The sequence below is a fragment of the Pediculus humanus genome, genomic scaffold (genome assembly GCF_000006295.1).
Source record: "Pediculus humanus corporis 1103172108222 genomic scaffold, whole genome shotgun sequence".
NCBI lineage: Eukaryota > Metazoa > Arthropoda > Insecta > Psocodea > Pediculidae > Pediculus > Pediculus humanus.
Window position 1 is genome coordinate 112427 of NW_002987792.1, and position 25760 is coordinate 138186.

The following is a 25760-nucleotide window of genomic DNA, read 5'->3' on the forward strand; positions in this document are numbered from 1 at the left end:
CATTTGTCATCTATACAAACGGCAAATGAAAAAGTTGAAAATCGTACGGCTAACGAATTGGAAAATATTGTCGACGTTCTTTCCAAGTAAGTTTCACTGATAACAGTGATAACGATTTAATAATAATAATAATAATAATAATGATAATGATAATAAATTTTCCTTTAGGAACGATTTGATGAAAACGTTTCTCGACGGTACGGATTTGAAAAAAGCTATCGAATATGGCGAAAAGAAAAAAAATTGTCATTTGGAATTTAAAAATTGTCCAGATGAAATTTCCAGTATAATAACGGCCGTTTCTAATTATTTAGCCTCTTAAATCCACGATCATTTTTTATTATTATCTAGCACCACGACAAACATTTTTTTTATTTTTATACGAAATACACGTTCAAAAAAAAAAAAAATGATTGAAAAAAGAAAAATTTTTTTTTGCTCTTTCCCTCTCCCCCCCCCCCCGTCCTCCTTTCCCGATTCGAATTCATACTCATATTTAAAATACAAATCACAATAATAATGAGTATCTGGAAAATTCCCGGAGGAGAAACCTGAAAAAAATTTTGAAAAAAGTTTGGAGACAATTTTAGAACAATTTCTAGAGAATTAATAAAGCAAAATACTTAAAAAAATTCTGGATAAGCCTGGATAAAATTCTGGAGAATTACTGGAGAAGTCTGGAAAAATTCTAGACAGTTTCTTGAGAAATAATGAAAAATACTAAAAAAAATTCTGGAGAACTACTGGAGAATTTTGGAAAAAATTCTGGAGAATCACTGGATAAGTCTGGAGAAAATTCTAGACAATTTCCAGAAAAATACTGTAAAATTCTGGAGATTTCCTGACAGAGTTTTAATAAAATTATGGAAAATTTATTTCCGAGAAACCTTTTTCTTTTCTGAACAATTTCTAGAAAATTTTTTTGGGAAAAATTCTGAAGAAAATGTTGTGGACATAAGTCTGAATAAAGCCTCTGAAAAAATTCTGGAGTAGCCTGGAAAAAATCTTGAAAATTTTTAGACAAAAAATCTAAACAAAATAATGAAAAAAACATTTAAGAAATCTGGAGAATCCCAAAGAAATTTCTGGAAAACTTTGAAGAAATCCAAAAAAAATTAATTAATAATCAGCACCACTGATATGATCCTTAGGGATCAAGATAAAAAAAAAAAAAAAACCAGGAATCGAAACAATTCGTTTGAAAACAACAATTCCAACAAACAAACACGTCACACGAATAATACGTAACGATTAAAAATTAATCATATCATTTCCGCCATGTTTTTTTTTTCAAATTTCCCGCCATTTTACTAAAGATCGCCAACTTTACCGCAACGAAACAAAATATTCAATCATAACAACAACCAATCAACCAACCAATCACAAAATTATTATTATTATTATTAAAACTCACCTTTCAACATTCAAATAAAAACATAAAAACCTAAAAAGAAAAAAAAAAAAAAAGAGGAAAAATAAAAACGAAAAAAAAAAAACAAAATGGCGTCCGATATTAAAACGATAAAATAATTTATAATTTAAAATAATAAGAAGAAAAATAATCAGTCTTGAAAGTTTTTTTTTTTTTTGCCGTGTCCATTTATTTATTTATCTATCGTGTCGCGAAAAACAAACGTTCGTTTCCGGTGAAATAATAAATATTAAAAAAAAAAAAAAACGCGCGCTTTTTAAAAGTAAATAAATAAATAAATAAACAAATGAGCGAACGATAATAATAATAATAAGTTAATAATAAACGAACGCCGTTAAAAATAACCGCCGGTTTTTTTTCTTACTCTATGGAATCCCATCCGACGTTGCGAATAGAGAGAGAGAGAGAGAGAGAAAAAGAAAACAAACAAACAATCGATTGTCACCGTTAATGTAATCGATATATCGATCCATCGATCGATATATTAATAATCCTCTTCCATTTCGTCATCGTAATTATCACCGTAATCGTCGTCGCCGCCATTTTCGTGACGATTTAACAATTGGGATAGTGAAATTTCACTCGGTTGTTCCGTCGCTCCGTCGCATTCTCCCTCATCCATGTCGTCATCTCTGTCTCCGTCATCCATGACTGTAATAATAATAATAATAATAATATTAATAATAATAATAATAATAATTAATTAAGACGAAATCATTTTCTCTCTTCCAATAATAAACTTACGGGATTCCGATTCGTCCATTTTTGTCGTTTCTTCGGATTTTCCAACGATCCGATGATGATGATGATGATTTTCCGATTTTTTCTCTTCTCTTTTATTCGTGGGCTGCGTCGTCGTCGTCGTCATCGACGTCATCGTCGTCGTCGACGACGATTGAACGTTCGTCGTTTTATTATCTTCGTTGTCCGTTTCCGACGTCTTCGGAAGCATCAAACTTTTGAGTACGTCGTAATTTATTTTCGTCGACATTTTCTTTTCTTGTAACATTTTCTCGAACGCTTCGCCCGCGGAATTTGCAGCCGGAGCATTTTTCGATTTTTTCGACGAATATTTCTTTCTCTTTTTTTCCGGTTTCCCGCATTCTTTTTCTTTGGCTAATTTTTCTTCTCTTTCTGTAAGAGAAACAGTAAATGCGCGTAACGGTTTTTTTGTTCGTTTTCTCTCTTTTTATCCTCGTTACCACCAACCTTTTTGCCTTTGCAAATAATCTTCGTTTACTTTCATCCAAAGGCTGTCTTTGAATTTTGCTTCCCGATCCGTCATTATGTATTGATTGAGTTCGTCGTCGTCCAAATCGTCGGCAACGAGTTCTCCGTCTGGTACGTTGAGTGATGTTTGTTCTTGGGTCGGCGTCGTCGTCGTCGTCGTCGTCGTCGTCGAAATATTCGAACTTAAACCTAAAGTGGTGAACGAGGGCGGAAGTCCTTGATTTTCAACGTTTCCCGTTTCTTCTTCTCCCGGTTTGTTTATGCATTCTTCGATGGCTTCTATCGTGAATTTTTGTACAAAATTATTTAAAGCTTGATTTTCGGATTCTTCTTCGTTACCGGAAATGGGAACCGAAGAGGATTTCACATGATTCGCTTTTCTCTTCGAACTCAATTCGTTCAATTCTTTTTCTATTTCCCTTTGAAGAGCCGTCAAATTTTGACCCATTTCATCCCCTTCGATTATCTACCGGAGAAATAAAAAAAAAAACCGTTCGGATAGTTTTTCCGTGAACGTTCGCCATTTTTTTTTTTTTTTTAATCTCACCTTTTGAAACCGATCGTGTTGATCTTTTTTTCTCGCGGCTTTAAATGATGGAGGATCTTGTTCTTCTTCCAAATCGACCGTCATGAATTCATCCAACGACAGAGAACTCGACGGGGTTTCCCCGAATTCCAACAACCTGAAGAAGGAAATGATGACGTAATTGAAAATTCTCATACGCACAAAAAAAAAAAGACGGAATCTTCCGCCACCATTTTTTTTTTTTTTTTACCTTTTTCTCAACGTCGATTCGTGAACCTTCACTATTTTTATTATGTCCGACACCGATCTATTAAATTCGTGAAGTCTCGCCGCCATTAACAAAGCTGGAAAAAAAAGGAAATGGCGGCCATTAATATATTTAAAAAATAATTTTTTTCACGCGTTCAACCCGACGGACGAAAACGGAAGTAGTAGACGACAAGCGACAACAACAACAACAACAACAAAAAAATCCTTCCTAATAATAATAATAATAAGAGTAATTTACTATTTTCATCATCATCATCATTATTAGTATTATTATTATTATTATTATTATTAATTTGCAGAAGACGTTAAACAAAAGGGAGAAAAATCATTTGTGCCGGTAGCGCACGCGATAATTAAAAATTAATTGTTTGTTAGAAAGTACGAAACTAATAATAATAATAATAATAATAATAATAATAATAATAATAACAATCTTTCACAATGATAATAATAATTAATTTTTTTTTCCGTTAAAAGAGACAATTTCCGTTCGTCGCGACTTTCAACCGTTTTGCGAAATTGAAAAAAAAATATCCGAGGGGACGTGGGGGGGGGGCGGAAAAGAGGATTACGAGGAAGAAATCGAAATCAATTAAGGTACCTCTTAAAACCTGTTTAAAACTATTTCCGGTACGATAAATAATTAATTCGATTTTGACCGGAAACTTTCTCGTATTTTTTTTTTTTGCTTACGCGAATGCGAGAAGGAGGAGGAGAAGGAGAGGGGAAGGGCGATTCCTTCGGATCCCCAGCGATTCTCGGGAGTGCCCGACAAAGGGAGTGGGACAAGTGGGAGTGCCCACTAGAGTAGTAAGGACACAAACACTAGGTGCATGGTGGTAAAGTCCCAGACGGAGACGACCCCCTAACCCGATTCCATTTTTAACAATGCGACACGTTCGCATGACAAAAAAAAACCGGAAAAGGCTACGAGAAAGACAGAAAAAAAAAAACGAATAAATAAATTACGTAAAACCGGAAGTTGATACACGAAATATACTTGTTTCCCCCACTCGGCGAGTACGCTCGAGACAACAACCAACCGGTACCGCTTTACCGTTTGTTTTTATTAATAATAGCCGACCACTTACCAGCTCCGCATAAACCCGACGGCCTCCTTCCCGTATGCATTGAATCCCTTTTCATTCTCTGCACGAGTCTAAGAGCGGTCATCGATACCTGGTGAGTTTTATTACCAAATTCCAACCTGTTGGCAAACCTTAAAATGTACAAACTCGGATCTGTAAAGAAAAAAAAAATAATAAAAAAAACGATAAGCGATTAAAATAACCTCACGTCTTCCTTTCTCTCTCTCTCTCTGTCTTTTTTCATATCTCAGCTTCTTCTTCCACGTTTTCTCTCTCTCTCTCTCTCTCTCTCTCTCTCTCTCTCTCTCTCTTTCTCTCTCTTTCTTTCTATTCATATCTTTTCCCAATCGATTAAAGGTCAATGATTTTATCTTTTCTAACAGATCTTATCATTTATCTAAACGAGATTTAGGTCCAGAAAATAATATTAATAATAATAAACAAAAATAAATCGAACGTGTATTTTATACACGTCGGACTTTGGTAATATTATTATTATTATTATCATTTTTTTTTCCCAACGTCCAAAAATTAATTCGTGCACTTGAAATTTCCTTATATTAAATCATACACACAAAAAAAAAAAAAAAAATTTTTTTTTGTTCATTTTTTAAAGGTCGACGAGTATGTTAAACGTGGTAGAAGAAAAAAACTAGAAAAAAAAAAGACAAAAAAAAAAACAACTCATGGCGTCGTCCCCTCTCCGGAAATTTAATTCCAAATGTTACAAACAAACAAAAAAAATAAAAAATAAAATTTTGTCTTAATTTGTTTGTTTGTTTGTTCGACGAACAGTTTTAAAGAGTACCGTTTTTCCGTTATTATTATTATCATCATCATTATTATTATTTTCGGTCGTCGTCGTCGTCGTGATTGTTTTGTATTTGTTTTTGTTGTTGTGGTTGTGTTCGAGTACAAAAAAGTAAAAGTGGTTTAAAAAAAAAAAAAAAAAAAACTTTACTTTCCCTTTTTTTTTTTTTTAAACGAAATTTTACGTTGAGTAAATTTCCCGTACCGCCGGTTTTTTTGTTTTTTTAACCATTTCCGGTCGTGTCACGCGCGTTAGTTCGATCGCGTGAAAAAAATTTTCCGAATAACGCGAACGGAAAATTTACGCGCGCGTGAAAAAAAAAAAAAAAACCAAACAAGAATAAAACTCTTGGTTTATCCACGGTAAGACATTTTATTATTATTATTATTATTTTTTTCCCGGCGGCGACCACCGTCACCACCTCTCCGCCATATTTATTTAACCGCCCCCTACTTCTTCTTACTACCCCGCGCCATCGCTCTCTCTCTCTCTTTCTCTTCCTCCCCCCTTCCCTGAGGACGCACACTCATTCCGAAAAAAAAAAAAAAACCAGGAAGCAATTAACGAAAAAGACAAGTTTTCCTCTTTTCCTTTCTTCCTTTCCATTTTCGGAATTTTCCCAAAAAAAAAAAAAAATCTAATCGACCTTTCCGGGGTGAAAAGTAAACGAAATGTTAAAAGAGACGCGCGGGAAAATGCCACGAAAAGAGAGAGAGAGAGAGAGAGAGATGCAAACGCGAACGAAACCGAGAGTGATGATGATGATTAACGAATTTTTAGACTTGCATTCTAATTACACGACACGCGGAAAAAAAAAACAATAATAATAATAATAATAATAATAATAATAATAATTGATGATGATGTTAAATTAATTTATTGCAATAAAACAACCTTATGTATGTTCAATTCCCTCAACCTTCACGACGAAAATGTTTCACGAGTCCCTCCCCTCCTGCCCTCCACTCCCCTTCCCCCTCCCCACAGTACGCGCTATAGTTATGTGTATAGCAGACGACGGTTACGACGTCGTATCGCGTTAACCGTCAATTCTCGATTAGTATTATTATCTCTCAGTCTTAAGTCATCGTTCGATGCGTGTGTCCGTGTGTTTTCGTGCGGGTTCTCCTCCTCCTCCTCCTCCTCCTCCTCCGCGTCACAACCGCGACTTTATGTGAACGATATATTATTATTATTATTTCATTAGTACGTACGAAAAATTAATCGGTGGTGATAATAATAATAAGAACAACAACAAACGGTGACGAGAGTGTGATTTTAAGAAAAATAATAATAATAACGCGAACGCGTAAGAAAAAAATATTTAAAAAAAAGTTTCTGCAACTCGCCGGAAGTGGGAAAACGCGCGCTTTTTAAATTAATTTTCATGATCCGCGTTTCCATGAATAGAAATCATTACGAAAAGGAACAACGATTGGAAAAAGGTTTGTTTGTTTGTTTTCTTTTACTTCGAAAAAGGTGATGATCGTTCGTCGATCGATCGATCGATAGATCGATGGATCGATCATTCGAAAATAAATTTTTTTTTTACCCCCTTTTTTCTAGTTTTTTGTTGTCGTTGTTGTTGTCTTACAGCAATATAAGAAAAAATGTTTGTTCACTTCCTTTCTTCGCGTTGAACAAACGACATCGTACAAACGTTTCGACAAAAAAAAAAAAATTTTCCTAATCATTATGTCGCGCATAAAAAATTTTAATAAATTCAATTTCACGTGGAACTAAAAAAAAGTGGGAGAATTAATTCCGATTAATTAACATTTTTTTTTTTTTTTTGTCGCAAGAGGAGAACCAACAAATAATTTACTGCAAACGTTACGAAACGACATTATTATTATTATTATTATTATTATCATTAATATTACCGCCATTTATTATTATTATTATTTTTTATTCTTTCCCCCTGGAAAAATAAGGAAAAAAAAATATATATGTAAATTCAACTCTCTCGAACCAAATAGCACGTAACAAATTATTCAATCTTTAATACTAGTTTTATTATTATTATTATCATCATCATCATCATCATCATCATCATCGTGATCATTATTTTATGTGTTATGTAATTACAAACTCGCCGGTATTATATTATTAACTTTCACCACTTTTATTCCCAGCCATAAACTTTCCCTTTCTTTTGAGAGCACCACCGTTCCCAAGGAGCTCGTTCCCCTCACCTCCTCACCCCCTCATTCCCTCCCTCGTCTATCAAATTTTACCTTGGGTATAATATTGTTTAGAGAGAGAGAGAGAGAGAAAAGAAAACGAACGCGTGAATTGTTTATGTTATTAAAACGACAACAACAACAACAACAACATGTCACGTCTTGATAATAAATCAATGATGAGTCAATCAACCGGGTTGACATTTCCAAAAAAAAAAAAAAAAAAACGTTCGAGGAGAGAAAGAGAGAGAGAGAGAGAGAGAGAGAGAGAGAGAGAAACGTGATTATCATTCCGAGTCGATGGCATGCATGCCAAAAAAAAAAAAAAAAAAAAACAAAAACAAAAACGACGACGACGACGACTAAGGTCGAAGGCATTGACATCGATTTTTGTAAACAATGTCGACAAAAAAAAATATACTCTTGTGCAAACAAACAAACAAACAAACAAACGGATAAACGATTCACGATTTATTATTATTATTATTATTATTATTATTTAAATTTCATTTTATGCGTTTTAACGTAAACCCCGAATGCAATTCGAACAGGGGAAAAAAAAATCGCGTTGACGTTAATTCGACAGGAAAAAAATTTTTTTTTTTTTTTTTTTTTTTTTTTAAAATTATCATCATCATCATCTTTGTCATCGTGCGTGTATCGTCGTCACGCATGTCACGCATTTCTCATGCGTCACAATTAAAAAAATGTACCGGGATTACACCTTTGAACGTCAAGTTCATCATATTATTAACGTCACCCGCAAAAAAAAAAAAAAAAAAAAAAACAAAAAACGATAACGCGATGATAATAATCATAACAAAAACAACAATAACGATTAGTATTATTATTATCATCATCATCATCATCATCAATAATATTTACATTGAACGACACAAAATATTAAGAAGGTCGACACCTTATAAAAAATAATTACCTCGTACCTACGTGACAACCTGTAAAATCCAAACCTTTAATTGATTATTCATTTATACTATTATCATCATCATTATTATTATCATTATTATTATTTTTTGTTCGGGAAAAAACGTTCGCCGATTTAGATTTTTCATAATCGAAATTTCTAATTAGTAAATGATTAATTTAGTAATGAGTTTTTCGCAATCGAGAGGAACGAGGGGGAGGGGGAAATCGGGGGTAACCTTTTTCGTCCTCCCTCCCCACCCTCTTTTACGAAGAGGTGGGAGGGGGCGAAAATGGCCTCCCCCGAAATTTTTATTATTTTTAATAGTGCGACGAGGCTCGACGTTTTATGCATTCCACCCCCTTGCCCCCCCCCGTGGAATTCTCGGACGCGGAATCCTCGCGAAACATTCATTCATTCATTCATTCATTATCGTTACGCACGCATCATCATCATCATCATCATCATCATCATTATTATTATTATTGTTTTTTCTTTTCTTTATCAGTGATGAAACTCGGCCGATTTCAAATATGAACAAGTTGGAAAGATTAACTCAGGGGATAAACACGACGAAAAGTCATTTGTTGCCCTGGCTGGTACCCCCACGTTTGGACGTTTTGTATTTCGTCTACCGGTGTTTGGACATCGTCAATTCGGCACACGAACCACTCGAAAGAACGAATCAAATCCTCGAATCTCTCCTTTTGGATTTTTCAACGGAAAAAGAAGAAGATAATAATAATAATACCACCAATACCACCAATAATACCAACGATCAAAACGTGGTCGAACTGAGAGAGGATCGCGTTTTCAGGCCGATGCAATCGTCAGGTACGGAAAAACGTCAAAATCGCTCTTTTCATTCTTTTATCCCCTTCCTTTCCCCTTTCCCTCTTCAACTTCAACTTTTGAACCGGAAACGACAGCAAAAAAAAAAAAAATTTAGGCTAACATTATATTAAGTACGACGACGGTGACGACGACAACGGATCTGCATTGAATAATTATTCAAAATTAAAAAAAAAAAAAAAATTCGACGACAGAAATTCAAATTTAAAAAAAAAAAAAAAAAAAATTCACTTCCTCCTTCGTTTTTATTTCATTCTCCCCCCCCCCTACACCGAAAAAGGCTCCCCACGTGGAGAACAACAACAGGAAAAACATTCGTGACGTCACGTATCCAAAAAAAAATCAATATAGAATACGATAATACGATTTTTTTTTTTCCGCATGCTCCGTGAATTTATTTTGCTGCCGACGCCGACGTCACCCTCCCCCTCCCGTCCGCCCCCTTCGAAAACCAAAAAAAGAAACCGACCTCCCTCCTCCTCACCCCCTCAATCAATTAATTTAAAAAGATTTTTAAAACGTAAAAATGACTCGAGACAATATAAAAAAAAAAAAACCCGCACGCTTGTACGCAATCGTCAAACTTCGTCTCGCACATATTCGTTTGTTTTTTTTTTTTTTAAAAAAACTAATGCTTTTCATTCGATTAACGTGGTCGACTAACATCATCTTAGTTTAAATCAAGTTTGCATTATTGATTCGAAACTTCTCCGCAAGGGTTATCTATAGTAAAATGGCTGCCGTTTACGATTACCATTGTTGTTATTAATAACATTCTCATAATAATTTCGGTGTTTTCTTATTACTATTATTATTATTTTTTTTCTTTCTCTCGTGACTTTTTGTTTTTTTTTTTTTTCCCGGTTTTTAAATGAAATCACGACGATTTGTTTTTTAATTAAAAAAAAAAAAATCCTAATAAAAATGGCGATGGCTAATTTGTACAGTAAGAAAACTACAAAACCCGTTAAAAAATTACAAGAAAACATACAAGTTTCGCAAACGAATGCTTGGGTTAATGGTACGTTTTAATCGATTTTTGTTTTTACGCCTTTTTTTGTTATTGTTGTTGTTGTCGTTGTTGTTATTTTAATTTCGACGACACGTAATAATAATAATAATAATAATAATAATCATTTTATATGTAAACACTTGTTCATTTTCTTAAATATTTTCATTTGATTTCACAGCCTTGTAGTAAAGGCGTTTTCATTTTTACTGGCCAAGTTTACAATAACATTTTGGTTTCGGTCATATAAGACGAAACCTTTTAATTTAATTTCTTTTTTTTTCTTTCTTTCTTTATTTATTTCTTTATTTATCTCTTCCTTTTCCTTTTCTTTTTCTTTTTTTCTCCCTGTCCCTTCTCCCTCTCTCGTGTTGTTGTTTTTTTTTTGTATTTTAATGAATGAATTTCAATTTATTTTAGCCGAGAGCTTGAACAATGGAGGCGCATCTCTGTCACCCCCTCATGGTATTTTACAAAGGGAAACGACACAAATCACACAACCAGCGTCTGCAACAAGTTCTCCCTTATCCAGCCCTGGTATGACAAACACAAATAATTTCAATGTAAATAATTCAAATCAACTCACCACATTAGATCCCAATTGGCAAGCGAGTAAACCTTCTGTACGAGAGAGAAATGCAGCCATGTTCAACAATGAACTCATGGCAGATGTTAAATTCACAGTGGGTTGTCCAGGTATGAAAGTTGTGCTAGTTCTTTGTCCGTAGGAGGAATCATCAACGATGTGAATGCTTGATGAAAAGTTTTTGTTTTCAGGTCACACGCAAACGATTCCTGCTCACAAATATGTATTAGCCACTGGTAGTTCAGTATTTTATGCAATGTTTTATGGTGGTCTTGCTGAAAGCAGCGAAGAAATTCTAGTACCGGATGTTGATCCTTCTGCTTTTCTCATTCTTCTAAAGTAAGATTTTTTTCTTTTTTTTCTTTTTTTCTCTTCTCCCCCTTCTAAATCTTCAATCAATCAGGAAGATATCGACGATCCCAATGATGGTTGTGTCATGTCATTCATTACGACAATTCATTTTCTTTCTCTCTCTCCTTCTTTCAGGTATCTCTATTGTGATGAAATTCAATTGGAAGCTGATACCATATTGTCAACATTGTATGCTGCTAAAAAATACATTGTTCCACATTTGGCCAAAGCATGTGTGAACTATCTTGAAACTAGTCTAACTGCCAAAAATGCTTGCATGCTATTGAGTCAATCGAGACTTTTCGAAGAGCCTGATTTGATGCAAAGGTGTTGGGAAGTCATCGATGCGCAGGTACGTCTCTCCAGCAGTCTTCACACTCTCAATATTAGCGGTGATGATCCACCACCAAATCCTCCTACTAGTCAATGCGGGGATTCTCAAAGGATATTAATGTCCAATAGTAACAACCCTCAATCGATTTCATAAACCACCATTTTTTTTTTTTTTTTTTCCTGACTTCGATTCAATTAATTAATTTTTTACTCTCTTGTCGACGACCGCGCACTTTTCAACATTAATAATAATAATAATAATAATAATAATAATAATGCTCATAATCATAATATTTGTACGATTGTTATTTATATTATTATCAATTATTCATATATCATATTGTTGTGATGGCTTTTTTTTTTTTTTTTTTTCTAATTGATGTGATCATGTTACAAATATTGATTAAGTGTTGCGTTTTGGAGAATAATAATAATAATAATAATAATAATAATAATAATAATAATAATAATAATATTAATAATAATATTAATAACAATAATAAAAATTATTAACTAACGCTTGCAAAAAAAAAAAAAAAAAAAAATTTAAAGCTTTTTAATTGGTGTATTTATGTGGTGTGTGTTGAGTGTGGGTGTGTGTGCGTGTGCGTGTGTGCGTGTGTTCACACTTGAGAAAACCAAAAAATGTCTTCTTTGTGACTTTGTTGTTCGGTCACAAAAAAAACAGAAACGAGGCAAAAAAAAAAAAAAAAAATTTTACTACTCATTTGCTCAAACCTGTACGCGCATAATAATAATAATAATGATAATGATAATAATAATAATAATAATAATAATAATAATAATAATAATAATAATAATAATAATAATATCGCTGTAGTAATAACATTTTTTTTTTTTTTTTTGCCTTGCAAAATTATTCTCCACCGTGTATTGTCAAAATTTTTTTGTTTTTTGATGTCATCACTACTACTAATGTTTAATTTAATTATTATTATCGATTGTGCGTACACGCACGCACACGCACACACGTGTATATATACATACATACATATATTTGTGTGATGCGTTGCGAAATCTACGTGCTCGTCATTATTATTTTTCTTTGAGAAAAATAGAGAAAACCGGAACATATCTTTTATATTTGCTATCAATCAATCAATCGACATATCGAAACATATCGAAAATCAATTAATTAACGATTGACGATGATAATAATAATGACAATAACTGTAATTGTAATTACCATTGTGTTGTCATTATTATTATTATTATTTTTTTTTCTTTTCGACCGATTTATTTTAAAAGCCGGTGAATTTCGCAACGCATTTTCTAATGATGATAATGATAATAATAATGATAATAATGTGTTATTTACTCGATATTGAAAATTCCATTAAAAAAAAAAAAAAAAAAAAAAAAATTTTAATAAATTATGTGAGGTTGTATTAATAATATTGTGTTTTAATATTGACATGACAACGGCTCAAATTTTTTTTTAATTTTTTTTTTTTTTTGCTTTACCGCGTTATCCCCTCCCCCACTCTACCCTACCCCCGTCTCCCGCCTAACCCCCCGTAAACCAAACCGCCATAATTTTTTTAACGAAACCGTAAATAATAATAATGATAATAAGTGTCGAAGTTTTTTTTTGTTAATTAATTTAAAAATCTGTTTATGAGCCTGGCGAGTGACGTTTTCTTTCTCTTTTTTTTAAAATGATGATAATGATAATGATAATGATAACTATTAAAAAAACGGACGTTAGTGTATTTCTCACGCATTTTTACTTTTCACCCTTTTCCCGACGGCGCGTCACCAAGTTCAATTTTCACCGTTCAATTTTCCGTTCGAATTATTTTTTTTTTTTTTTCTATACTTTTCACGTTCGAAGAGGAGAAGGAATCGCGCGCACGCGAACGTTTTCAAATAAAAAAAAAAAAAAAAAAAAAAAAAAAAAATTAATTTTTTTTTTTCTCTCTCGCGCTCTGCCAGAGTTTTGTAAACAGGTACGTTGAATTATTTATCCGTGCTTTATATATTTCGATGTTTGATTTGATTTTGTCACACGTTTCTTGTCCCCCGAACATCCACACGACAACCGTACCTACCCGATCGTCTACCACCACCTTTGTCCACTCTTTCCTCCCCCACGATATCCCTTTTGGTGTTGCATGTCAATATTAACAATATACACTTTTCATATATGTATGTATATATATATATATATGTGCGTGCGTGCGTTTTTTTAAAACCGTATTAAACCCCAACGAGTATCTTATTCTTTTCTTTTTTTTTTCAGGCTGAAATGGCACTGAAAGCGGATTGTTTCGTAGACATTGACATACACACGTTAGAATCCGTTTTATCGAGAGAAACTCTCAATTGTAAAGAAATACATTTGTTCGATGCGGCTCTCAATTGGGCGACGGCCGAATGTTTTCGGTTGGATTTAGAGCCCACGCCGCAAAACAAGAGAAACGTTTTAGGAAGTGCTCTCTACCTGATAAGAATACCCACAATGAGCCTAGAAGAATTTGCCAATGGGGCCGCTCAGCAAGGTATTCTCACGCCACAAGAAACCATAGACATATTTTTAAATTTTACCGCCGATTATAAACCGCTATTGAACTATCCCATAAGAGAGAGAACCGGTCTTAGACCTCAGGTAAAGGGGGAGAGGGGAAAAGAAGGGGGGGGTAAAGGGATGAAATTTTGTTGTTGTTGTTGTTGTTGTTTGTTTTCGTTCCGGAAACGAATCGAATTTTTCAATACACAAACACACATACACAAACACACGCGTGCGCGCTTCTTCATCGTTTCTTAACATTTTTTTTTTTTTTTTCCCTTTCCCGTTTGTTTCAGGTATGTCATAGGTTTCAATCTTGCGCGTATAGGAATAATCAATGGCGCTACCGGGGCCGATGTGATAGCATACAATTTTCCGTCGACAAAAGGATATTCGTCGTCGGATTCGGTTTTTACGGGTCTTCCAGCGGAGCCGCGCCTTACAACGTCAAAATCGAACTCAAGAGATTGGGTCGAATACTCGCCGAGTACAACACGAATTTCTTTTCGGACGGTTCGAGCAACACGTTTCACGTCTACTTCGAAAACCCGATACAAATCGAACCCGAATCCTTTTACACGGCGTCCGCCATATTGGACGGCGGAGAACTGAGTTATTTCGGACAGGAGGGACTCAGCGAAGTCACCGTCGGATGCGTCACGTTTCAATTTCAAAGCTCGAGCGAAAGCACCAACGGAACGGGAGTTCAGGGAGGACAAATACCCGAACTCATTTTTTACGGTCCCACACCTCCGGCCGAAGAACTCTGACAAGGTCAATCGAAACAAGCCAAACTATTCGTTCTCGCTTATTAAAAAAGAGGCCATCATCATCATCATCATCATCATCACCACCACAATCATTATAATCATCATCATCATCATAACGTTTTTTTCCTCGTTTAATTTTTTATACCGTTTGATGATACTTATGCAATTGTTGTTGCGGACACAACATACCTGTACACAAACATTCATGTCCAAATCGAAAAAGTGATGCGATATGTTTTTAAAATTATTATTATTATTATTTTTATTGTTAGTAATAATTTTTTTTTAAATTTTATTATTTTAAATTATTTTACGCGAACGAATTATTAATTTTTTTTTAAAAAATAACGTTTCCAATTATTATTATTATTATTATTATTGTTTTAAACGATAAATAAATAAATGGATCAAGTCGAAGACGAAATGGCATACAGGCACACACACACACGCGCGTACATATATATGTGTGTGTGTGCATAATTGTAATAATAATAATAAAATTTTTAGACTGTATGTGACGTCATCATCATGGAGATTTCGGACATTTTGTTTTTTTTTTTTTTCCCGTTCCCCCCCCCCCTCAAAGATTACAAAAAATTAGAGAGAGAAATAATGTTAGCAAACGAATTTATTTTAAAGCTCTCCCCTAAAACGATTCATATTTTCGTATTCGCATTAAACAGGTATACCAGCAGGTACCCGAGGGTTTCCCGAGGGAAAATTCAAACGAACGAGTATTGAAAAAAAAAAAAAAAAATTACGTAGACGTGTTTTACTCTAGGTTTCTCTTTTCTTACCTTTTTTTTTTTTTTGTAGAGACAAAAATAAAATAAATAAATAAAAAATAAATAAATAAATAATTGAATGAATAAGGCTAATTTTTTTACTTTTCCGCATTATTATTATTATTATTATTATTATTATTATTATTATTACTATTAGTAGTATTTTTGAATTTTTTTTTTTTTTTGAAAACGATTTAAACGATTAACTACTATATGGAAACTGATTCAAAACCAACCAACCGTCATTAAAAAAAAAATTTACATTATCATTATCATTAATATTATTAATATTATTATTATTATTATTATTATCATCAATTTTAAACGCGACGAAATTTCCCTCGTGCAATTTACGCGTGTGACTTTTTTTTTTATTATTTTTTTTTAAAACTCGTTTCAGACAGTTATATTCGACCGGAATTCTTACGGTTAAATTATTATTATTAATAATAATTAAAAAGTAATGATAATGATAATGATAATGATAATAATAATAATAATAATCATTATTTTCATGTGAGATCGCATCGTATTCGTAAAATTAAAATGGAAATTAACACGAGTACACGCGTTCTTACAAACTTTTTCGTTTTATATAAAATAAAATAAAAAAATAAACGAATGTCAGAAAAAAGCAATAATAATAATAATGATTAATAATAATAATAATAATAATAATAATAAATAGTTGAAATGAATTATTTAACGGTTTTTTTTTCTCCTTCTTAACGTCCTTTCCTTTCCTTTTTTTTCTACTCATTTTTACTTATTTAATAATAACCAACAAACCAAGATCAAAAAAATCAAAAATGCCATTAAAGGGGGGGGGCGCGGGGCGGGGAGCAAGAATGAAAAACGCGAAAAGTTCGTTAAAAAAAAAATTACGCGCGAAACGTTAAATAAAAACGAAAAAAGTGTCGTTAGAAAAATGTCATGGCGAACAAATTTCGACGACAAACGACAAACGTTAAATCCGACAGTTTTTTCCAACCAAAATCGGCATTTCCATGGTTTCTCCCTCCCTCCCTCTCCCTCTCCCTCTCTCTCTCTCTCTCTCTCGTTTCCACGACGCGAATAAAAAAAAAAAAAAAAAAAAAAAAAATTTTTTTGTAGAGATCGATACATCGAACGATTCATCGAATAATTTAATCGAACTCGATTCGAAAAATCCATTCGAAGATTTTCTCCAAGAATTGTATTGTAAAATCACACACACGCGCACACACACACGCACACACTCATTCAAGGACAAATGATAAGCATTAATAAGAAAGAGAAAAAAACAAAAAACGAACTTTTTGATAAAACTGACGGAAGGAGCGTAGGAAGACTTATTACTTATTATCAATGTTTTTGGTACTCATATCAATTTCTCTCTCTCTCTCTCTCTCACTCTTCTAGGGCTCATTGTTTTTCTCCTCTACCTCTCCTCCCCCCCCCTCTCTCTTCCCAATGCTCTTTGAAAAGACTCCACGTTTCTTTATTTACTCGACTATTGTTTTGTTTTGTTTTTAATTTTATTTACTTTTTAATAAAAATTCGTTCGTTAATTGACTTTCACTTATCGAAATAATGACATTGTTTAAAATCTTTTCTCGCGAACTCGCGTTTAATTTACCCCCTCCCTCCTCCTCCCCCCCCCAAAAAAAGAAAAGAAAATCAATCAATCACTCACCCAAAGCTGGTATGTTTATGCAGAGTGCTTGAGATAATTTCAAATACGTTCTCCCTAGTTCGTACACTCCCACGGTGTCCAAAACGTCGCAAAAATCTATTAGCATGTCTGAATTAACAAATATAGGAAAATTTCTTTTTCCGTTCTAACGAACGTCGAACGTGAAAGAAAGAAAGATAGAAAAAAAAAAAAAATTTTTTTTTGAAAAAGGATACGAGCTGTTCCCTCCATCCTGCAAGTCATGTAAACGCAAGCAGCTACAACGTTTCCAGTTTTACGGCCCCTCGTTAAATGTCGGCTCAAAGCCATTTTGAAAAAATTATACGCTATTTCGATGCAATGTTGATTCAACCTGCGAAACAAACAATTTAATTATTATCGTTCCACGTTCGAGTTCGAGATATTTTTTGACGACATCCCGTTCGCAACGATCAATGTTCAATAAAATAAACCCTCGGTTAATAAAAACAGTTCGAGAGTCGGTCGGGTGACAACACGGTCAAAATGATTTTCCTCTTCTTACTCTTTTTGTCGGCATTACCGGGAGGTTTGTTGTTTTTCAACAACAACAACAACGACGACGACGGCGACAACTATTTTTTCACCGTGCATTCGGACTACACGGGATTCGAATCGTGCGGACAAAACGGATGGTCTTGCGAAGGTACCGAAGTCATATACACGTGTACGACAAAAAAAAGGAATACGATTCACGATTCGACTAATTTTTTTCCATTTCAGAAAAAGGTAAAATGATATTAAAATCGAAACAACAACAACAACGACAACGACAACATTACGTTATGTTTTCCATTTTTTGTTTGTTTTTTTTTTTTAGAATGATTCAAGTGATTTAGGAAATGCGAGAGTGTGGATTTGGACGGCGAGACTACCAGAGAACACGGAAACATTCACAGTTAAAAATTGTGGAAAGTTACAAGTACACGTGGATTGCACGCGAGGAACCAGACATTACATAATAAAAAAATTCAACGTGATCAATGTGACAACGTTAGAAATTTTAAAACCGTCTTCCTACGGACAGTACCTTCACGACAACGCACCCTTCCCTCAACTACCCTATAATTTAAACATACAAAACGTTCGAAACATAATATGGCATCCGGAATCATTTGATAAACCGGGAGATGCTTGCAAATACCAATTCGTTCAATTGACGAACGTGACGTTGGATAGTTTAGTTTTAAAAAAATTTTACACGGATTTGTTCAAGGGAAAAAATTTAAATCGAGTCATATTGAAAAATTTAACGGTTCAAACGGTGAACGCCGATGATCCTATATCTCTCATGACTTCCGATATCGTCATATCGAATTCGATTTTTCCAGAACTTTCACCTAATTCGATACAACTCAAAAGTCGAAACGTAAATATTTACATATATATACATACATATAAGAACGACATGTAATTGATTTATTCATGTTTGTTTGTTTGTTACAGAGCATATCGTGGATCGGAAATACTTTCGGAAATATTCAAACGAGAGGATTGACGTGCAGAACGAAAAATTTTTTATTCACCGACAACAACGTGGAAGAAATAAGCAACGAAGGATTTGATGTGTCAGCAACGAAGATAGAAATTGTTAAAAATAAATTTAATCATTTAGATACGAGGGCCTTGGAAACCATTTCCTTTTCTTATGGTGCATTTTTAAATTACGATTTGGCGGTACAATTCTTATATAAATTTTCCGATAATCGCATACAAATGATAAATCCCGGATCGTTGCATCCGAATTGGGCGGGAATACGAAATCTTTGCGGCGTCATTACGGTCGAAAATAACGTGTTCAATTGTTCTTGTTCGAATTTCGGTTGGATGAGCATACTTCACGGAGTCGGTCCGAAAATTTCGAAACACGTCGAATTCTATACCAAATACATAGTCACGAATAAAAATACATGCGAGGAAAATAAAAACTGTTCGATACAATCACTTTCGAATATTCTCACGAGTTATTGTTCGAATAAAACATCTCTCGTTTGTAACGGTTTTGAAAATAATCACGTGAACGAATCTTCCTCGTCGTCGTTGTCGTCTGCTACGTCATCGAGTACCACCTACAGGACGAAAACGACACAATCGACTCGAATTGATAAAACCACGACGGAAATTAAAAAATCCCTCGCGAATACGGATTTCGTAACGGTCGAGGAGAAAAAATATTTTAATAACGACACGGAAAAACAACATCACCATGATGTAATGATATTGCAAAAAGAAGTTCAAGCGCCATTAACGTCTTACAAAGAAAATGGAATATCACATAGTTACAACGAACATAAAAAATTATGGTTCGTCATAGGACCACTATTGGCTATATTAATTGTTACTTATGTTGGAATATTTAAATGGTTTTATGGTAAAAAAAGAAAAAGTCAAACAATGGCTAAAATGTATAAAAATACTCAAGATCATGGTGATGATGATGATGATGATAATCATGTTATTGTTATTAACGAACATATAAATCAATTAACCGATGAAATGACTTCTCAAACTTGAACTCGACAATTTTTTCATTTTAAAACTTTTTACAATTAACACATATGATCGATACAAAGTTTTTTTTTTTTTTTAATATTTGTGATAATACTTAATAATTATAATAATTACCTCATTTGATGAGCTAAATCAGTTATTTTTTTTTTCGCATTTCTAAGTGTGATTTCCTTCGATTCAACTCCTAATCCCGTATGAAAAGCTAAAAAGTTAAAACAGAAAAAAATTAGTCACAAGTGGGAATGAGGGGGGGGGGAAACAAATGTAATTTATATTAATTATTATTAATATTACATTATAATTTCCTAGTTTTACAAATGAATACTTTTTTTTTTTAAAACTAAAATATTCAATAGAAATTTTCATTCGATGATAGAAAACATGAGATTAAAAAGAAAATCATCGAATATCGTCTTTTAAGGTTAAAAATGTTACTTATCGAATTTAAAACAAAAAATATTTATCAAGGTTATTAATTAACATGTCTTTAAATAATATTTTTCTAACAATCATTTAATTTTTTTTTTGAATTGTATTTATCGATGATAATGATTTTGTTGTTAAAAATTAATATTACTATGTATACTTACACCCCCCGAAACTTCTGGCACCACCTTTTGAATCGGATGCGACAAATTGTCCTATGGCTGTACTTCCACCATGAGCATTATCTTCAAATTGTACAGATGATACAATAATATTACTTTCGAGAACAGATCCACAATTGGTGCAAACAGCATCACCTCTTGCTGGATCAACATCTATTTCTGCACATCCGCAATTTTTACACTTGTTGCTGGACATGATTGATTAATCACATTAAATCCTTTTCAAAAAAAAACAAAAAAAATATTAATAACATTCATTATTACGACCTTAAAATCAAAAAAAAACTAAAAATATTTTTTTAAATCAATTAAACGTTTTTTTTTTTTTATAATAAAAAAAGGTTAGTTTTGATGGTAATAAAATTTTTACCGTTCAAAAAAGAAAAAAAAAATTTATAATTATCATGAATTGAATGAATACTGGAGAAAAAAAAATCAAAATGAAAATTTCATGTCTTATTAAAATATTATACACACAAAATATCCAAAAAAAAAAAAAAAACATGAGTTTGGTTTTTATAATATTATAATTATTATTACGGTGTGTTTAAATTATAAATTGAATTTTGTTTAAATGTTCTGACAGAATTTTATAAATTTAAAATAAAAATCTATATATATCATAATCTTACGTTTAATAAATAATTACGAATATTAAAAATGATTGATAACATAATTTAAATTAATATTTTTTTTTTTTTTTTAACAGTTAATAAAAATCACGTTATTTCTCGTACGGATAGGAATAACATGAAGTGTTCGCGAAAAAGACACCGAATGAGTGACGTATCATCATCATCATCCTCTGCTTCTTTGCATTATTGCGACATTTTTTCCAACAATTGAGCGCGTAAATTTCCGCCATTTTGTAACCATGTCCGTAATTACAATTAATTAAAATACATCCGTGCGGGGGATTCTGTTGTTGAGTTTTTCTCACACATCGAAATGTTATATTCTCATTATTATTAAAAATGAACGATTTATTTAAAGATTTTAATTTTTCCGGTCCGTTCGATAGTTGGTGGCCATTTATAATAGCAATAACCGTTGGAATAATAACAACTTTGAGGTAAAGTACTTTTTTTATTTTTTTTTTGAGTTTATAAAATCGTTCGTAATAAAAGAAATGATGGATTTAATAGATGTTATTTTGGCGGAACTCATTGTCCGAGTAAGGCAACGATAAATGGGAAAACGATTGTAATCACCGGAGGATCAAGTGGTATAGGATGTCAAATTGTTAAAGAACTTAAAAAAAGAGGTGGAAAAATAATAATTGGATCGAGACAACCGGAAATTGCTATGGAAAATATAAAGAAAGAAATTCGAGAATCAATAAAAGAAAATGAAATAATTATAAAACATCTTGATTTAATTTCATTGAAATCCGTTCGAGAATTTGCGGATTCATTACGTGATTATTATTATTATTATTATCAATTAACGTTTGGATTTTAAATTAATGATAATAAAATTTTATTTTGTAGAAAACGAATCGAAAATTGACGTGCTCATAAACAATGCCGGAATTGGTTTTCTAGAATTTAATAAAACGAAAGAAGGATTTGAAACGCATTTAGTAACAAATTATTTATCACATTTTTATTTGACACATCTTTTACTGCCTAAATTAAAAGCATCAGAAAATGGAAGAATAATTAACGTATCAGCTCAAGCTCATTACACCGGGGAATTAAATCTGGGAGATTTAAATAACGAATTTGAATATAATTATAATAAAGCTTTCAGTCAGAGTAAATTAGCTTTGGTCATGATGGCGAGACACATGACACGTAAAATATTAAAAGGTAGTTATCTATCGCTTTCGTAAAGAAAACCTTGAGGGAACCTTAAAATAATACGTGAAAATTTCAGGTTCGAACGTGACGATAAACGCTGGAGATCCCGGTTTGGTTAAATATACAAATTTTTATAAAAAATCAAGAATTTCAACATCTATAATAATAAAATATTTTTTAAGTCCTTGGATTTGGTTATTTATGAAAACACCTGAAGAAGGAGCACAGACAATTATATACATGGCCGTTGCGCCTGAATTAAAAAATGTTTCTGGAAAATATTTCAGGTATGAAGTTTGAATTTATAATTAAATCGGGTTTAGAAATGATTTTTTTTGTTATGTATTTTATTTTAGCAATTGTAAAATCACCGAACCCGCTGAACAAGCAAAAGAAGATCGCCAAGCAGCAGAACTTTATAGAAGATCATTAAAACTTGTCGGATTATATTCTGATGATAAAAATTTATATTTTTAAATATATATGATAACATTTATGTAGAGAAAAAATGAATGAATGAGATTAACATGGTAATTAATAATGAAAATAATATAGAAATTAATTAAGAAAACACTACGTAGCCATTTTCATCACGTGGATATTCCTTTAATTTCGTCCATTTATCACTAACTGCCCATAACCATTTAGCCATTTTATCATCATTTGCTTGTGGTGCCACTTCCTTTTCTTTACACTCTCTACGATAAAAAATTAAATTATTAATGAAGGTAATCGGTAAAGTGAAAAAAAATTTTATTTTTACTCACTCGAAATATTTTCCAGTGACTTTTTCCAAATCTGGATCTAATGCAGCATAGAGTACAGTTTGAGCACCTCCTGAGGGAGATTTTGCAAATATCCAAATAAACGGTTTTAAAAAATATGTTCCTATTGTTGTAATTATGGAAGAATCATTTACACGATATAAATCTGTTGCCGTTGTTCCCGGATCGACTGCATTTGCTGTTACTCCAGTTCCTTTTAATCTTTCAGATAATTCTTTAGTAAATAAAATATTAGCTAATTTGCTTTGATAGTAAGCTTCTTTTTCGGAATAGTTATTATCGCTATTCAAATCATCTTTATTTATTTTTCCCTTCGAATGACAACCGGCAGATACATTTATTATACGACTAGGTGCTGCTTTGACTAGAAGATCCAATAAAAGATTTGTTAAGAAAAAATGACCCATGTGATTAACACCCAAATGTACTTCAAATCCATCTTTGGTTATTTCTCTCGGTACTCTCCAAACTCCAGCATTATTTATTAATATGTCTACCTTTTCCTCTTCTGCAAGTTAGAAAATTAGGTTAATTATTGTCATCAAATTAATACAATAAAAAATTGAATGATGATTGAACCTTTTCTGAATTCTTCGACGAAAGCTCTAACCGAACTCAATGATCCCAAATCGCATTCTCTTGCATAAACATATCTGTTTTTTGTTCTTAAAACAATTTCTTTTCTAGCCTAAAATAAAAATTTCTTCTGATTAATAAAATTGATGACTTTTTTTTTTTTTAAGAAAATTAATAATAAAAAAGATTTTACCGTTGCGCATCTGTATTTATCTCTGCATAATAAATATACAACAGCTCCTTTTTGTGCTAGAGCTTCAGCAGTGGCTTTACCAATCCCTGAATTACCACCCGTAACAACGGCAACTTTTTTATCACATCTTACGTCTTTATCAAATTTTGATCCGCTGAAAGTATCTCTGTAATATAAAAAAAAAAACAAACGATTGATAAAACCGTTAAAAATATTTTCAAATCATAAAAAATAATTGATTTTAAAATTATCATATAAAAAAAAAAAAATAACCTCAAAAGATAAATTCCACAAATGCTCGTTGCGACGTAACTTATTTTATACACAACCGGAGGAATTCTATTTTTAATTGATCCAAACATTTTAATTCGATACGTTTTCACATCATATCTTTATTAACAATATATATTTTTGCGCCATGGCGAATACGAGTTTTAACATTACGCCATGATGAATTTTCTACTCCCACGTCAAATTTTAATTCAACTTGTACCGACTGACACACTTGTTTACAATTTAAAATGATAGATGATGATTTCGTTGAAATAAGTACGGAAATTGAAAAGAAAATAATAAAAAAAGGAAAACAGGGTAAAAGACCTTTTTTAACATGGAATTGTAGAATAGAAATCATTTTAAACGAAACGTACGATAATGATAATTTTAAAACGGGAGTTATCGATATTGTTATCGGTTATGGTTGCAACAGTTATGACAGGTTAATCGAAAGGTGCGTTGAAACGATGCATTTGGATGAAGAAAGTTTATTCGTTATTAAATCCGTTGATAATGTTAACGATTTAAAAGTGACAATTATATTAATATCTTACTTAGAAAAACCATATATATTCGAATGGACGGACGAAGAAAAAATAAATGAATCGAATGTTTTAAAAAATAAAGGAGCACAATTATTCAAAGACAATAATATAGAAGAAGCTTTTTATAAATTTAGCAATGCTTTAAAATTATTATTAACATTAGATGAGGTTTTAGAATATGACGAACCCCGGCCGGATATAAATAATTTAATAATAGCTTTATATAATAATTTAGCAAGGTGTCAATTACATTTTAAAAATTACAAATACGTTATTGATCTTTGTAGCAAATCTATTGATATAAATTCAACATCGAAAGCATTGTACAGAAGAGCTCTTGCTTATATTGAACTTGTAGAATATGAAAAAGCACAAAATGATTTATTGGAATTGATCAAATTGGAACCGAATAACAAAGCTGCAATTGAAAAATTTAAATTAGTTAGAGATTTAGATAAAACTAATAGAGATAATTATAATTTGATTGTTAAAAAAATGTTTGGTAAACTTTAATAGAAAAAGTTAATAATAAGTTATAATTTTAATTAATTGTTAATTATTATTAAAATTATTAAAAAAATAAATGTTAAGGAAAACAAATAAACGAAAACTTTTAAAATTTTTCTTTCTTGTTCGTTTTCATTTCACAATCGAAACAATGTCCATCATCATCATCATCATTAACAAATTGATAAATTATATTCTTTTTAACATAAAAGAAGTTAAAATTCATTTAACACACATTTAACAATCCTTAATATTTATATTGAAAGAAGAGGAGGAGGAGGAGGAAAAAGAAAAATTTTTTCGTTTTTTACTTTTCGTCAAACATAAAATTATTTATGCTCAATATTAACAAGTGCATTGAATAAAAGTTTTTTCTTTTTTTTATTATTATTATTATTATTATTATTATTATTGCCAAACAATTATTATTAATATCAAATCACATTACAAACACACATATATACATTATTAAATCTGTTTAAAAAAAATCCATGATAATGATGATGATGATTAATAATTAAATTTTTATTCATGTTAAACAAAAAATTAAATCATTAAAATAAAAATTGATTTTAATCGAATG

General features: G+C 32.0%; 8 protein-coding genes across 8 annotated transcripts in view; 5 read left to right on the plus strand and 3 right to left on the minus strand.

Annotated features, from left to right (window-relative positions):
- The window catches only part of Phum_PHUM452430 (uncharacterized protein), a gene marked incomplete at both ends in the record, with an annotated part of 436 nt that extends 114 nt beyond the window's left edge, over positions 1–322 (plus strand). The window contains 2 exons of the mRNA XM_002429775.1: positions 1–86; positions 169–322. Of these exons, the coding sequence (XP_002429820.1) occupies positions 1–86; positions 169–322 (240 nt within the window). The remainder of the gene's footprint in view (positions 87–168) is intronic.
- Positions 323–1916: 1594 nt separating this feature from the next.
- Phum_PHUM452440 (transcription factor IIIB 70 kDa subunit, putative) lies at positions 1917–4790 on the minus strand (the record flags this gene model as incomplete). The annotated part of the gene is made up of 7 exons (XM_002429776.1): positions 1917–2083; positions 2177–2566; positions 2642–3128; positions 3210–3345; positions 3439–3532; positions 4550–4692; positions 4750–4790. 7 exons carry the CDS (start codon positions 4788–4790, stop codon positions 1917–1919), a joined length of 1458 nt encoding a protein of 485 aa, XP_002429821.1.
- A 4208-nt stretch (positions 4791–8998) lies between these two features.
- Phum_PHUM452450 (uncharacterized protein) lies at positions 8999–9445 on the plus strand (the record flags this gene model as incomplete). The annotated part of the gene is made up of 2 exons (XM_002429777.1): positions 8999–9299; positions 9432–9445. 2 exons carry the CDS (start codon positions 8999–9001, stop codon positions 9443–9445), a joined length of 315 nt encoding a protein of 104 aa, XP_002429822.1.
- Positions 9446–10241: 796 nt separating this feature from the next.
- Positions 10242–14896, plus strand: Phum_PHUM452460 (BTB/POZ domain-containing protein, putative; the record flags this gene model as incomplete). The annotated part of the gene is made up of 6 exons (XM_002429778.1): positions 10242–10338; positions 10747–11022; positions 11104–11251; positions 11399–11615; positions 13860–14225; positions 14423–14896. 6 exons carry the CDS (start codon positions 10242–10244, stop codon positions 14894–14896), a joined length of 1578 nt encoding a protein of 525 aa, XP_002429823.1.
- A 2452-nt stretch (positions 14897–17348) lies between these two features.
- On the minus strand, positions 17349–20689 carry Phum_PHUM452470 (transcription initiation factor IIB, putative; the record flags this gene model as incomplete). The annotated part of the gene is made up of 4 exons (XM_002429779.1): positions 17349–17464; positions 17572–17708; positions 20000–20087; positions 20476–20689. The coding sequence occupies 4 exons, from the start codon at positions 20687–20689 to the stop codon at positions 17349–17351; spliced, it is 555 nt and encodes a 184-aa protein (XP_002429824.1).
- A 778-nt stretch (positions 20690–21467) lies between these two features.
- Positions 21468–22595, plus strand: Phum_PHUM452480 (restnol dehydrogenase, putative; the record flags this gene model as incomplete). Its single annotated transcript, XM_002429780.1, has 4 exons — positions 21468–21565; positions 21639–21910; positions 21984–22304; positions 22513–22595. 4 exons carry the CDS (start codon positions 21468–21470, stop codon positions 22593–22595), a joined length of 774 nt encoding a protein of 257 aa, XP_002429825.1.
- Positions 22596–22642: 47 nt separating this feature from the next.
- Positions 22643–24211, minus strand: Phum_PHUM452490 (restnol dehydrogenase, putative; the record flags this gene model as incomplete). The annotated part of the gene is made up of 6 exons (XM_002429781.1): positions 22643–22709; positions 22868–22993; positions 23063–23588; positions 23660–23768; positions 23850–24015; positions 24123–24211. The coding sequence occupies 6 exons, from the start codon at positions 24209–24211 to the stop codon at positions 22643–22645; spliced, it is 1083 nt and encodes a 360-aa protein (XP_002429826.1).
- Positions 24212–24370: 159 nt separating this feature from the next.
- Phum_PHUM452500 (FK506-binding protein, putative) lies at positions 24371–25287 on the plus strand (the record flags this gene model as incomplete). Its single annotated transcript, XM_002429782.1, has 2 exons — positions 24371–25172; positions 25262–25287. The coding sequence occupies 2 exons, from the start codon at positions 24371–24373 to the stop codon at positions 25285–25287; spliced, it is 828 nt and encodes a 275-aa protein (XP_002429827.1).
- Positions 25288–25760: the final 473 nt, after the last annotated feature.